Genomic DNA, 15943 nt, shown 5'->3' on the forward strand with positions numbered 1-15943 from the left:
ACTGCCCCCAGCCCCTACCTCCCATGTTTTTTTTTTTCAGTGCAATTTGATGTTTTGCTTAGTCAGTTAGAAAAACAGGAAATATCCTTCAGTTGATGAATTACTCTGTCATCTTTTCTTTCTACAATATTCTCTCTTTTACTCATGCAATAGCAAGTTCAATTGTGCCTTTGTTTCCTAATCCAAACTCTTGTTTTTCAGTGCACTAGAGTTTTTCAGTGCACTGCGTGAGACAAATGAATACATCTGTACAGCACTGTGCATGTGAGCTACATAATTATGCATTATATCTTGCAAGCTATTTTAAGAGAAATTGGAATTTTGACTTCATTTACAGAAGCCCAGTGTATGATCAGGCCCCCCAAGATGGCTGTTCTCATGCCCTCTGTACATCCCCTGCCGGACCAGTGCCTGCTTCACCTACACCCCACTCACATGACTGACCTTGCTACATACCTGCCCTGACCGGAGCTAGTGATTATTCTAATCTTTAGATCAGAACATCTCCACCTGATAACTTATCAAAGGGGCCGTGAGGGGCGTGCCCCTCTGCTGGTTTCCCTGGTAATAGATGAGCCCACCTGACGTCAATTCCCCTATAACTGGTAAATCTGCCCCTTCCCTGGGTAGCGAAGACTCCTGCCATGTCCCGCCATCCTGCCAGCTGCTGTCTGCCGCACGCCGTGGGGTGTCGCTCCAGGACCTTGCTTCAAATGTGTAAGATCCCCCATCTATTAAACCACTGATATCTCTGTCACTGACTCTAGGCTCTTCAGTCTTGAGGCTGGGCAAGTATAGGGCTTGCAGGCCTGCGGGGTGCAGCCCAATGCCCAGCTTCTCCAACCCACTTTGTTGGAAGCAGTGGAAAGCAGTCCCCTACGCTGATATGTTCTGATTTATCTACCACCAAAACATTTTTGGCTCAGTCAGGGTATCCTAGGTCTGTGTTTAGTTTCGTGAAGGATTTTTAAAGGCCTCTTTATCCTTCTCTGCGTTCCCAAAAGAATCTGGGTAGATGTTAAATTGTATCATTCTATGGCTGGATTTTTACAATCTGAAATTCTGAAAATTAAAGTTCTCTACAGATTTTGATTTGTATTCACAGTACTTTGGGGAGTTGATTTTCCTTTATCCTTCATATTTGGTTGTGGCTCAGTGATTCTCAACTGGATGTGGCAGTGGTGATTTTGCCCCCTGGGGGACATCTGGCAGTGCCTGGAGACATTTCTGTTTGTTCCAGCTGGATAGGAGTGGGGCACTGGCATCAGGTGGGATGCTGCTAAATATCCTATGATGCTTTTGGACTGCCTCCCACACCAAAGAATGATCTGGCCCAAAATGCCGGTAGTGCCAAGGCTGAGAAACCCTGGAGCTCTAGATGGTTTCGCCTCCTTCAAAGATACCATGAGTTAACTCCTTACTTCAGTAGCCTTTTACGTCCATCTCAAATGTAGTGCTCAAACGTGCTAAAGATGGTCTCTCTGAAAGAGTACAAAAGTCGACCTTCTCATGGCCAGCTTTTTTTTTTTTTTTTTTGCGGTACGTGGGCCTCTCACTGTTGTGGCCTCTCCCGCTGCGGAGCACAGGCTCCGGACGCGCAGGCTCAGCGGCCATGGCTCACGGGCCCAGCCGCTCCGCGGCATGTGGGATCTTCCCGGACCGGGGCACGAACCCGTGTCCCCTGCTTCGGCAGGCGGACTCTCAACCACTGCGCCACCAGGGAAGCCCTCATGGCCAGCTTTTCTGGTATGTAAAACAAAAAGAACAGCGAGGTTTTAAATGAAAATTAGGGCGAAAACAAGATTGAATGGTGTTATGTAATTCTAGATACACCACTGGGCTGACGTGAGTAAACGATCACCTTCTTACAGAACAATTGGAGAAAGAGACATGAAAAGAACTGAAATACTTGTGTTGATGTATTTTCATACACTGGCACGCTACCAGGTAATCTAAGCTTGGTAAAGTAACCTTATATAATATATGTCCTTGAGAATGGAAACCGCACAAGCTCGTGATGGCGTGGTGATACACAGAAATGGGTATGTTGTATATTGTGACTCAAGGCTGATTCTCATGCCTTACCCTTTTCACAGAGTACAGGGAGGCGGTTCTTACATAGGGAGTCATTCTATTTTGCCTGAGTGCTAGGAGAAACTCCCGTATTTTTGCATGAAGCATTTATTAAATAAGATTGGTTTAGTTGTCTCCTATAATTTTGTTTGGGCTTGTTTTTTCCAATAGGTTGTAGAAATTTAGAAAATCTAATATAGCCAAGAATGAAACAGGAGACCTAGAGTTTCCTCATCTGTTCTTCCCAGGTGAGGAAAATTACACATAAATCAATTTTACCGGTATTGGCCAGCTGATGCATGTCAAAGAATCAGGGTTACAAGAGAATATTGTCCAGCGAGGGAAGGTACTGATTCACAGAATCTTTGGGTACTTCACCGAGAACCTAGATCATCTTCATCCATTTCATTGCAAGCCCTCCATGATCGACTATAGCCCACATTTTCCAGAACGAGGCACCACCTTTACTGACACCTGCAATGGGAAGTAAAAGACCAGGAATGTTGCCGGAGGACTTTGTCATGGATGAAACTATTACAGGCAGTGGTCTAATGCTTCCAGTCTGGAGAGGCCTCCAAGCTGGGCCTTTTAGGGGCTTCCCTGGCGGTCCAGTGGTCAAGACTCCACACTTCCACTGCAGGGGGCACGGGTTCAATCCCTGGTTGGAGAACTAAGATCCCACATGCCGTGTGGTGCAGCCAAAAGAAAAAAATCAAGCTGGGCCTTTTATTAAATACTGCCTTAGAGTAAATAATCTTTCTTAACTGGTCATATTTTAGATTTGGGCTTTATCTCCCATAAACCTCAGAATGCAGAGGAAATGAAACGTTCCAGGGGCTGGTACTTCCCACCAAGAGCATAGAATGTATTAGTACTTCTTTTCATGAGCTTCAAATAACTTGCTTCGTCCCCATGGGATCTGAAAGGTTTGTTCTATCTTTCCAATCCTGCCTTCCAACATAATGTAGCAAAAACTGGGATTTAGGAGTAGAAACGTTTTGGACCTGAATCCTGTTTGTTAAACAACACTGAGGAATGTAGGTCCAGAACTATTAGGTGTTTCTGGTTTGAAGGAAGTTTCTTTAGTTCATTTAACATTGCCATGAATGTCAGTGCATGCAGTCGCCAAATCACAGTTAGCTTAGAATCTACAAACTCAGTTCTCTGTAACAGGAACACGGAGAGCTAGAAGGTTTAAAATAGATGTCATATGATACCGATTATAACTCAGTGAAATTTTGCAGTCCCAAGAACCTATACAGAGTGTGAACCAAAATGGAGGACGGTCCTGTTTCCTTTGGCTTTAAAAACATTTTTATTACAATGTTTGCTACTTTTTTTTTCTTCAAGCTTTTAATTAAAGTGTTCTTGGCGCTCCTAACCCATTTCTATATCGTCAAAGGAAATAGAAAAGAAGCGGCTAGGATAGCAGAAGAGATCTATGGTGAAATTTCAGGTAAAAATACATGAATTTGTTCCCAATACTTTAAAAGAAACCTCCTAGATAATTCATATGAATAATATTTCTAGAAGGCAGATTTTATTTAAACTTTGGCTTTGAGTGGGTGGTTTTAAAAAATTATTATTTAAAGTAGCAAATGGTGTTGACTGCACCAATTTGTGAAGGATTTTCAGCTTTCTTTTCTGCAAATTAGTAGTTTCATTAGCAGTTATTATTTAAGAAGTGAATAGACTAGTGGCTTTCTCAGAGTATTTTGGGAAAACTCATTTCTGCTAACAAAAGAATTACTTTATAGGATTATCTTCTTGAATATTTGTAATCAAATGTTAGCAGTGCATTCTAACAAAACTGTTTTCCCCAGGAAATAGAATGACCAATAAATTTGATTTAAAGCAGCAATATATATGCTATATATATATGTATTTGTGTGTGTGTGTGTGTGTGTGTGTGTGTGTGTGCGCTGTCATTTGCAATTCGAATTGCTTAGCCACTTGTCACTGTCAGGAAAAAACCCTTCACTGAATCCATTTATGCCCAGCACCATGCAAAGCACAGCAAACAAAGGTTATTGTAATATGAAACGCCAACCTTTGGTCCAAACGTTTTAAAGTCTCCTGCTTTGTAGAATTCAGTCTCCATTTCTTTCAAGAAATGATTCACGTTAATTGTAGGGAGAGGCTACGAAAGTAAATGAGTCAGATATCTTGGTTACTGCTGGGACTGCCACTGGATAGAGGAGTATTTATTCATAAACAGAGTTCCAAATTTCCCTGTGTATTTTTAGTGTTCGCAGGGGTTCCAGGGTTACCTCATTCTTTATCTAGTATCCATTTCACCTTGCACCCTGGATTCTCTTTCAAAATAGACTTACGTTATGTGATTCCAATACACCAGACAACTTTAAGGACACTAGGGAACAGCAGTCTTATCCGAAGAGTTAAGACCTCCAAAGACAGAGCATCAGAATGCTTCAATTAACAGGGGAAAATGAGAAGAATCTCGAAGTTTCGGGAAGTGGCAGAAGGCTCGGAGTGTGGAAAGAGGTTTCTTTTGGGGATTACATTTGTCACACGTTTCAGGGAGGTATGTCGCTTTGACTTGGTTTTAAAAAAAAACTTAACCTTAATTTCAAGTTAAGCATAATCTGAAAAGCTGTTTTCTAATTTAATTTGTAAATAGGGGCAGGGGCTTTCTAGACGTTTCCATCACAGTTTTAACGTTCTCATAGATACATCATCCTCATGGCTTAAATTAGTAAAGTCCGACAGTCAGCATCAGCAAGAGTGTGTTCAAAACGTTTTCTCCTGGTGCTCGTGTGCATTATTTCTGCCCTTGGGGTCCTTAACGAAGTACTCTTAAGCAAGTTTTATAAGAGTCAAAACCTGGAGCCATAATACAATTCTCATAAACAGAGCGCCCTCATTTTTTAGCTCAAGTATCTTGTTGAAGCTCCCAGGATAATCATTTAATTTGCAAATGGCATGGTGTTCTATTGCAAATGGCATGGTGTTCTAAAGTCAAAAATGTGTTTTTCAATGATCACTAACAAGAAGCAGTGGGGTGAATGGTGCCTGTTAATTTCTCAGTTTAATTTCCTTCCTATATACATGTGTATGTGTGTGAGGATGGCTGCATATACGTCTACACACCACTGACACACCCACACACGTATATAGTAGAGAGTATATCCAGATTCGGTAAATAAGGCTTTCTGTAATTAGGCAATAATACGCCAGAAACAGTGGTTTTTACATGATTCCCACAGCGATTTTTCTTTGGACACTGTTAACAGATACTATATATATATATATTTAAAGCTAGACATTTTAAAAACCAAGAACAAAATTTTGTCTAAGTGTTCAACTCAAACCAGAAATTATCTTTGCTGCTTGTTGGTCAGACAAATGTTTGTTGGGAAAATATGTGACATTTAATCAGTAAGTCAGCTAATCGACTTACTAAAATCTCAGAACTTTCTTGAGTCCAGTAGCATGTTCTGTTCCTGTAACTATTGTCAGTGTTGTAAAAAACAAGGGGAGATAGTAAAAAAACTCAGCCAGGGCAGAGTTTAGCCTGTCATAGGTCCTGGCACTTTTCTTTTAGAAGCTGCACCTAGCATCACATCCCTCATTAAATATCTTTTTTTTTTTTTGGCTGTAAAATTTTTTGGAAAGTTATTTTTCATATTCTGGAGTACATCATTCGATACTTTCTTTGTGGTTTAAACTATTACTTTTGTAAATAACTCATCAGAATTGAGTTCAGCTATGTTTGGTTGGCTGTACTTAGTTTTTTCCGGCTTCTTTGTGTAATTTGTCAATAATATATATATATTTTTAAGTTTGAAACATTGTTATTGGCCCTTGATATTCTTATATCTAGAGCACCAGATGCATCACTGGCCCCCGCCTTCAGGCCATAGATGTTTCTGCAGGCACTCTCTCTCCCGAGAGCCGTGGGGTATGATTTTTCAACCTTTGCTAATTTGGCCAGAACTGAAGCTATATTTAGTACAGTGACTTGGTCATCACACTTGATAAAAATAAAGTGTAGATGCAGGTTGATAATCTCTTATTGACAACCCTTGGGCCAGATGTTTTAGGATTCCGGAGTCTGGAGGATACTAGAATCATTATGCAGCGTGTATACCGTATATGATGTGGCACTCCCAGCAGGACCTGGAGCTTCCTCCTGTAATCAAACGTTTTGATATTTCTATAGTGAAAAATATCAATATTCACACTAAGTGAAAATACAAATTAAAAATAATAGTTTGCTAAACCTGAGTCCTGACCATGTTTTGCTGCCAAAGGAGCTTGTTTCCAACTTGGTTTTCAGAACTGGGGGAAATTTACAATTGCAGGTAAGAGATTGTGGAGTTACTGTACCCTTTCAAAAAATGAGTTCTTTGCTTCCCTGGTGGCGCAGTGGTTGAGAGTCCGCCTGCCAATGCAGGGAACACGGGTTCGTGCCCCGGTCCGGGAAGATCCCACATGCCGCGGAGCGGCTGGGCCCGTGAGCCGTGGCCGCTGAGCCTGCGCGTCCGGAGCCTGTGCTCCGCAACGGGAGAGGCCACAACAGTGAGGGGCCCGCGTACCAAAAAAAAAAAAAATATGAGTTCTATTCTAAGTGTTTTGCCTAAAATCAGTTGTCCTTGTTTTTCTAAATTCAAAGGCCTGACCTTGATTTGATGGCCACGCCTCTGCCTGACTCACCATCCTGACTCCTTTTCTCTATCCTTCCCATGTCAACAGTTTTTTTCCCTCCTTTGGTCCATTCCTGCCCGGTCCTCCACCTCGCCTTGTTCAGTGTTGGTGCTTGTCTCCTCAAGCCTTGGTCCCCCCATCCTCTGAGTGGTTATATATCACAGGTGCCTGCTGGCTTTCCCAAGTTGGGACACACAGCACTCAGCAGGGGCTCTGCCACCCGACCTGTCATCTTCAGCTCAGCTCTCCTGCTCCTAATGGGTTCAAAGGAAGCTTCTTTCTAACACATTACAAAGAGATGTTCATTGACTGTAGTTCATCTCCTGGCCAGAGCTGAGTGTTGTAGAGGGTATGCGTTTTAACTCAATTGTATTAGAATACTTTTGATACCTTGGGAGATTTCTTGTAATATGTTTTTTTCCAGTTACCTTTATTTTACTTAAGATATCATTAACTCTGTTAGGCTCTTGCCTATATTTTGGTTCAAATTTGAATTTTCTATATTTTTTTGATAAGTGCTACAGGAGAAGATATTCCTTCATATGATTTTGGAACTTGAATAAAGCGAATAAAGATTGTTTCATGGGCACTGGAGATAATAACCAGTCAGGCAGTTAAAAAAATAAATAAATAAACCAGTCGTCTCAAATACTTGTTGGAATTAGGCAGGGTAAAAATTGCAAAAAAAAATTCAAAATAATAATTGATTTTTATCTTGAATTCTTGGAGCTCAGACACCCATATTCCATCTGAACCCATTTTGTTATTGAAATCTATGGTTTTAGACATTGTCATGAATTTGTTATTCAGAGAGCCTGAGAACTAGAGATATAAATCACATTCTGAGAAAAAGTCAAAGGGGGGAATGAAAATGTACTTGAACATTTTCCATACACCTCATCAGGAACAAGTAAACATATTTGTACAGTAAACGATCTTCAAAATGTGCCTGCAGCCGTGTGACACAGGCAGCGTGCCAAATAACTCAAAATAGACTGCCTTAGAAGCGAAGGATTGATTGCTACTTCAGCAGTCATTTATTTGGAGATCTTAGATACATATTTCCTGAAAGGAATGGAAAAACTCCCTAGCCGCCAAATAACTTTTATCCTCAGTTTCTCGCAATTAGCTCCAATTTGCAAAACAAGAATGATAAGAGCAAGAGGCTGTGTGTTGGGAATCAGAATAGAAAAACAGAAGAGCCCACCGTGGCAGCGTTTCTGGAAAAGCGTTTTGTGTGAAAACCCTTCAAGGTCCTTTGAAGCAAGTGCTGGGAAACAGAGTGACCGGAAAGGTGACTTCCAGGAGAGTGGCTTTATTTCCAGTTGGGAAACCGAAATGACTTCCACATTTAAGGCGATCCAATTGATTTATTTCATGTTATTTACAGAGATAAGGGGGATGTAGGAAGGCACCTCCCCAACAAGTCAATCTACCAGGAGGATGGGCAGGATAGAAAAACCAGTAGTTCTTAAAACCAGAACGGGGTGCGTTCTCAAAGTGACTCCTCAAATAGGGAGAAAGAGAGCGGGAAAGCAGTGGCGAGGAAATAGAAGCCCAGGACCACCCACCCTTCCCTCTTCCTCCCTGGATCAGAAGATGGCCTGCACACTTGCGTCCACCTCGGAAGCCTGGGGTGGGAGTTGGGGGTATCGGATGATGCTGCACTGACGGGGGACACTAGGAGAGGTGGCCAAGTGCCAGTGCGTAGGAAAGGCACTGGGTGTGAGACATGCAGTTGAGGCCCAGTGCACAGGACTGGTCCCCTCCTCCAGGCCGCTAGGGAGACATCTCCCCATCCCTCTCGCTTCTCCCCACCCCCACGGCGCCAGAGGGGCTGTTGGCACCTCAAGAAGGAACTGAGAACATGCTGCCCTTCCTCGGGCGGAGAGGGGGCCATCCCCTGCCCTGAGAGTGGGCAGAGGAATGGAGATGACAGTTTTAAAGCGGACTGACCAGTAGCCTGGTGGCCTTGAAATCTCTTTCTTGAAGTATGCCATAAATACAGATAAGTGCACAAACCCCAAAGCGGACAGCTGGGTGAGTTTTCACCATGGAGTGCCAGCTCCCAAGAACAAGAAACTGCCCGTTATCAGCATGACCCTCACCCCACCCACCTCCAGTCAGTCCCTGCCCCTTCTCATGGTACTTTCGACTCCGAACGCCCGAAGTGAGTTGGGCCCTTTTGTACTTTATGGAAATGGAGTCATCTGGCACATCCTCTTCTGTGCAGGGCCGCCTTCATCAGCGTGATGTTTGAGAGATCTGTCCAGGCCGTGTGTACGGATGGCGTGGGTCTTAGGGGGCTGAGGGGTAACAGAAAGTTACTAGAAACAGGATGAAATCGTGGTTAAGGTGCCTGCTTCCCAGCAGGAAAGGGGACACCGCGGCCCGCTTGGAGGCAAGTTTTAGAAATAATAAAGCCATTTCATGTTGCTGTTCTAAGTTAATAATAGCAAGTTGCCATTTAAATCCTGGTGTGAAGCAAATACTTAGAGTACCTTCAGGTGACTCAGTTGGCTGGCTATTGTTAGAACAAAAGAATAACAAAGCCACAGCTGTGGGTTTGCTTCTTAGGTTGGTCAGGGCGCTGAGCTGCCATCCATGGGGGAAGACCGTCCTTCCAAACTCGGTGCTTGTCCCTCTCCAAGCCTGATGAGGCGAGAGGGCGACGCGTCTGGCGCACACTTCATATTGAATGGGATGGAGATGTGGTCGAAGAAAACCAAGGCTGACTACTGAGGATTCTGTGCGTACGTTATCTCATTATTCCCAACTTATGCAAATGATCAATGTCCAAAGAGGTTGAACAATCCTCCACTCATCAGCTTTTAACTGACTCAGGAACAAGTGGACATACAAACGCAATATATTTTCAGGTTAAAATTGTTGTCTGTTTTTCTTACTAGAAAAAGTATTCTACATATCAGAAGTATACAATTCACCAGTGATTAGATAGATAGATTGATTGATAGATTAATAGATGGACAGATATAGTTAGATATAGATAGATACACACTTTTTATTTTGGAACTAAAGTGGTACAAAGAATTCCCACTTCTCTTTGCCCAGACTCCATTCATGTTTATCCAACTGTCCAGTTAACATCCTTGATAGCAAAAGGATCCAATCCGGGCACATGTTGCCTTTAGATGTTGTGTCTCATCAGCCTCCTTCAATCTGGTTACAGACCAATTAGTTTTGAGAACATCCCTCAGTTTGAGTTGGTTTGAGGTGTCCTCGCGATTAGATTCAGACTATGCATTTTGAGCAGGAATATTCCCAGCAACGCTGTGTTCTTTTCACTGCGTTCCCTCCAGTAGTATGTGATGTGGCTCATTGTGTTCCAACAGATGGCACACTGTGTCAATTGGTTCCATCGCTTCTGAGGTTAATTTTGATCCCCGGGGTAAGGTGGTGCCTACCATTTCGTTCCACTGTACAATTACGCCTGTTCCCTTGATAACTATGTAATTATTTTGTGGGGAGATAATCTGAGGCCGATTCTATTACTTCTCCTACGTGTCTGAAGTTGGTGTTCTACTATGAGGAAGAGCTTTCTCTTCTCCCTGTTTATATATTCATTTGTATCAGTGAGGCCTTATAGATTCCTGTTTTATTTGCTAGGGTATAATCATGATTTATTTTCATGCTCAAATCGTCCCGTATTTGGCCAGTGGAAGCCCCTTCAAGGCAGCTTCTGTACTTTTTGACATTTCCCATCGTTCATTGAGCACTTCCTTACTTTCTGGCAAGATGTTTGCGGCCCATCTTACATTTGTCCTGGCATTTCAGCCTTGGAGTCAGCCATTTCTCCAAGCAGCCTTGGTTTAGGTTTTCTCAGTATACAGTGCTATTCTGTCTATCTAGATATATCTATATATCTGTCTATAGGTAGAGATATATAGATATATCTGTAGAGAGAGAACCAGATGGGTCACCAGATCCCACCTTCAGCCCATAGATATTTCTGTAGGCACCATCTTTCCATATACACACATGTATTGAAAATCACATTTTCATACCAGTTGCTCTAATTGTTCCAATTTCAATCCAACCCTGTAGAATTCATTCTAGCTTTCTCCCTTTTCAAAACCCAGAGGGTTAGAGAAGATAAAAAATGAGTTTCAATGTAAGAAGAGCTTTTATGGAAATGTTTAGAGCCCTGGTTCTCATCCACTGGAAAATTTCAGTCTCTCCATGAGGACACACTACTTCAAGTTCACATAATTGCATATTTGTTGGGATTGTTTTTGTCAAGGTTGTAGGTATGGGAAAACCTGAATTCTTAGCACCATCCAAATCACCTAGAAAAAGGTGATAAGATGGGCCTTTTGTGTTAAACACAAACTGTATGACGTGCTCGTCAATGTATGAAGAGCACAGTTATACTTTGAAGAATGCCCCAATTTTGCAAACCATTGTAGGTTTTCTTCCAAAACAAATGATTGCCCTTTGGCATGTTTAATAGAAGCTTACTTCTCAAATGCACACTTAAGCTTGTTAGTCTTGTTTCCTGACAAGCAATTAACAAGAAATATACATTTGTAAGACAGTTCTAGGGCTGTTCCTTAGAGCGCTACCCTACCACGGTGTACTTATTAATCATAACTTTTCTTGAGCACCTAACATCATGGGTATACTTTATTGGCCTACTTAGAGACCAAAGAACCTGCTAAATACTAGATCACTATTCCCCCACTTTACAGATCAAGAAATTGAGGTTCAAATGATTTTAGTAACTTGCCCATTTTGGCAGAGATAGTGGTTGAGGCAGGACTGGCCCAGTGCTTAGCCATCACATTCTAACTGCCCACCAAAAACTCTTGGAGGATTATGTCATCTGATAAACAACATTCTGCATTATGATAACAGACTGGCTTCATTACCAAAATCAAAGAATTATCTAGGGAATTTCGAACAAAACCATTTTCCCTGACCCCTTAGGGTCTCCTTCCTGGCATACAGGATGTCTTAGGGTAGGGGTGAAGGGGGAGAGGCAGGGGAAAGAAGAAAGTGGGGAAGTTCATGGACCAGCTTTGCCCTTCATTTTGCCTATTCAGAGTTATTGGATTCAATCACTGGGCAGTATTTATTTGTTTATTTTTTATTTTTTTGCGGTACGCGGGCCTCTTACTGCCGTGGCCTCTCCGCTGCGGAGCACAGGCTCCGGACGCGCAGGCTCAGCGGCCATGGCTCACGGGCCCAGCCGCTCTGCGGCATGTGGGATCTTCCCGGACCGGGGCACGAGCTCGTGTCCCCTGCATCGGCAGGTGGACTCTCAACCACTGTGCCACCGGGGAAGCCCCGGCAGTATTTATTTGAATGAAATGTATTCCTTATGAAAACTGCCCCCTAAAGCCAGAGAGATGGTCTGTGCTCCCTCTCCACGCCCATGGACTGTACCCTCAGTGGCTGGTCACCCTGCGAGTGGCAGACCGGAGAACCTGATGCGTGGTGCCAGCTCCCCTCCCCTTCCGCCAGACCTCCTCTCACAGTGGGTGGGCACATGAACAAGCTGGAGGAAGAAGACTCCTGACCTTGACTCTGAGCTTGATGTGTGTTTCAGATTGCTGGGCCGATCGGTCTCCACTTCATGAAGCGGCAGCTCAGGGGCGCCTACTGGCCCTGAAAACGTTAATTGCACAGGTGAGTAAACCAAAGACTTGATCCTTGGTGCCTGTGCTATAATCAAGCATCATTCTTGATCAGCTTTGACTGCAGCAGGGGTCTGGCTGGCCCCATCTGGTTCCCAGCACAGCCACTCTACATGGATGCATCCTCTCCCAGGTATTTGTTCCTCCTGCCTCTCCCTCCTTGGGGAGCTGGCTGGTTTTCTGCCCAATTCCAACCTTCCCCTTCTAGGTTTCCCTTTGCTTCATAAAAAGTTTCCCTATGAGGCTGATGGGGGATGCCCTCAAACCTGTGTTGCACTAACTCACCTTGCTCTCTCCCAGTGTGCCTTAGTAACAGCAGCCCTGAAGTTGCATAAGCCAGCTATTGCTCTGTAACAAATTACCTTGAAACACAGTGGCTGAAGACAACAAACACTGAGTCTCATGGTTTCTGTAGTCCAAGGAGCAGCTTAGCTGGGTGGTTCTGGCTCCGAGCCTCTTGCAGGCTTCAAAGTATCAGCCAGGGCTGCAGTCATCTTACAGCTTGAGCAGGGGAAGGATCTGCTTCTAATCTCACTCATGAGGTTGTTGGCCATTTTCAATGCCTTGATGCCTGGGCCTCTCCATAGGGCTGTGTCACAAGATGGTAGCTGGCTTCCTCCACAGACAGCATGAGAAAGGGTCTAAGAAGGAAGTCTCAGTACATAACCTGTCTCCAAAGTGACATCTGATTGCTTCTGCCGTATTTTATTAATTAGATGGGAGTCAGTAAATCCCGCCCATGCCCAAGGGGAGGGGATTACACCAGTGAGCCAATACCACGAGTCAGGATCCATCTTGATCCCTGGGAACCATCTTAGAGGCTGCCTACCCTGATGATCCACTGTTTCAAAAGCAAACATTGAAATAGGTTGACAAATGGGTAAATCTTACTCCTTTGGAAAGATTTCTTCAAGTCTTAGTTATTAAAGCTAATTTATTTTTACTTATGACTGTATCCCTAGCACCATGAATAATGACTAGAGGCCTAGTAAATATTTGTGAGATGAATGAAAGTGTACACAGTGCATTTACTTTGTTTTAGAGTCTGTGTGTGTACAGAGGAGGTAAGTCATTAGATCTTTTTTCCACAGCCTAGCTACTACCAAACCTGGCTTCCTTATTTTAAATTTAAACAGCTGGACACACTGCTCTTTTTCTCTCTGTGTGTGTATGTGTGTGCCTTTTCTTGCTTTCTCCTTTATGAGTTGTGTTACTTCTTAAAAAAGTGGAGGCAAAAGGAAAACAGTACTGCCAGTAATAATCAAATGGACTTTGCACTTGATTTTATCACTTGCTTATTTATTTGTAAGCACTTAAAATTTTACTTGGTTTGATTTTTGTCCTTCCAGTTTTATTGAGATGTAATTGGCCTACGGCACTGTATAAGTTTAAGGTGTACAGCATAATGATTTGACTTACATACATCATGGAAGGATTATCACAATATAGTGGCCATCCATTGTCTCCTATAGATTTAACAGTAAAGAAATAGAAAAAAGGTTTTTCCTTGTGATTAGAACTTTCAGGATTTACTCTCTTAACTTTCATAATATAACATACAGCCGTGTTAATTGTATCTATCATGCTGTATCATGCTGTGTTACATCCCTAGTATCTTCTACTGGAATTTTTTACCTTTTGACTCCCTCCATCCAATTCCTTCTCCCCACTGCCCCCCCCACCCCCGACCTCTGGTAACCACAAATCTGATCTCTTTTTCTATGAGTTTGCTTTTCAAGTATAATTGACCTACAACACTGTGTTAGTTCCTGTTATACAACATAGTGATTCGATATTTCTATACATTTCCAAATAATCACCATGATAGGTCTAGTTACTATCTGTCACCAAAGAGATTACATAGTTATTGACTATATTCCCCACACTGTATATTTCATGCCCGTGACTCATTTGTTTTGCAACCGAAAGTTTGTACCTCTTAATCTCCCTCATCTATTTCCCTCCTCCTCCGACCTCCTCCTCCTCTGTCTTGAAGCACTTAGACTGTTATTTGATTTGAGTATTTTTAATATGTGACATATTCACATAGTTTCCAAATTAAAATGATAGAAAAAGGTACACAGTGAAAAGTCTTGCTTTCAGCTCCTTCTTCTTGGCCCCCAACCTCAATACTTTTATTAGTATTTTAAATTTTAAATTTTAGAATACTTTTAAAGAAGAGTGGCAAAGATAATACACAGAGTTCCAGCATACCCTTCACCCGACTTCCCCTTGTGTTAATATCATACATAACCATGGTACTTTAGCCAAAAATAAGAAATTAACATTGGTACAACACCATTAACTAAACTACAGACTACTGAGACGACACCAATCTTCCCACTAGGGTCCTTTTTCTCTTCCAGGATCCAGTCCAGGATATCACATTGCTTTTAGCACTTCTTTATTTTTAACTGTATTTTGTAAGCATGTTGGTTTCTATAGTGTCCTTCAACGTGTAAAGAGCATTCTTCATGGAGAATTCTTCAGCCTTTTCTTAGTACCTCCCCACTTTTTTACCCTTACACACTGGTAAAAAATGGATTATTCTCCTTTATTTTCTACTCTATTTTACGTGTAGACAGTGTGGTGTGCTGTGAGCAAAACATTAAACCAAGGGTCAGGAGCTTCTGCCGATCACACTGGCTGTCACCGACAGCAGGGGAACCTCAAATCTTAATAATTTGAACTCTCTGCTCCCCCATGTTCTCACCCGCAATGACAGTGAGTCACTCTAGCTGATCTTTCAGGCCTGTCCTGCATTACATTTGTACAGTTCCAGGGATTCTTGAGAGTTTGCATCGGATCAATGTTTTTCTTTAGCACACGGCTGCCACCTTGTGGACTTTTTTCTTTTTGGCCACGCCGCGGGGCTTGCAGGATCTTAGTTCCCGGACCAGGGATTGAACCCCGGGCCCTCGGCAGTGAAAGCGCCAAGTCCGAACCACTGGACCGCCAGGGAATTCCTTGTGGACTATTTTTTAAAATGCTCTTATTTTTTCTTTATTTTCTTAAAATGAAATTATAAATGGGAAGAGGAAAAGAAACCTTGTATTAGATATCCAATTGTAAATATACAGCACGGCTCTGGAGTAATGACGTCATATTCAGGACATAAACATGGACAGGACCAAGGAGGCACAAACAGGCCCTAAGATGACGATGGGACTGGCAATAGTGGGCAGTCCCAGCTGCCGGCCACAGGAGGGATGCAGCCAGCACCATGGAGGTCTGGTGGGAGGGGTTGGGAACTTAGGTTGGGGTTTGGGGTCCAGGGTCTTGCACTAGGTTTTGGAGCGTTTCAGCAGGTAGTTACGAGGCAGAGAATCAAAAGCAGAACTCGGCTGGGTCCTGGCAGAACCTAAATCCTTTCACAGATAGAAAGTGGTGATCATGGGGGCAAGCGGTAAGGGCAAAGTAGAGTCAGGGCATGAAGTTGGCCGGCAGCTAGGCTGAGCCTGGCATCTGTCAAATGGACTCCAAGGCGAGGAAGGTGGAGCGCGGCACGATGGGGAGGGCAAGTGTGCTAGGACTGGGCGGAGACG

At 43.1% G+C, this 15943-nt stretch overlaps 1 protein-coding gene across 2 annotated transcripts in view; it reads left to right on the plus strand.

Moving 5' to 3' along the window:
- The first annotated feature begins 52 nt into the window (after nucleotides 1–52).
- Nucleotides 53–15943, plus strand: part of ASB11 (ankyrin repeat and SOCS box containing 11) — a 28966-nt gene continuing 13075 nt past the window's right edge. Inside the window, exons 1-2 of one of the 2 annotated variants that reach the window (XM_022562683.2) lie at nucleotides 53–3529; nucleotides 12311–12390. In XM_022562683.2, the coding sequence (XP_022418391.1) occupies nucleotides 3349–3529; nucleotides 12311–12390 (261 nt within the window). In that variant the 5' untranslated portion in view covers nucleotides 53–3348. The other variant, XM_022562686.2, reaches the window with a different exon arrangement.

Source organism: Delphinapterus leucas, chromosome X (genome assembly GCF_059928025.1).
Source record: "Delphinapterus leucas isolate spDelLeu-1000000601 "Yukka" chromosome X, BTC_Dleu_Yukka2, whole genome shotgun sequence".
NCBI lineage: Eukaryota > Metazoa > Chordata > Mammalia > Artiodactyla > Monodontidae > Delphinapterus > Delphinapterus leucas.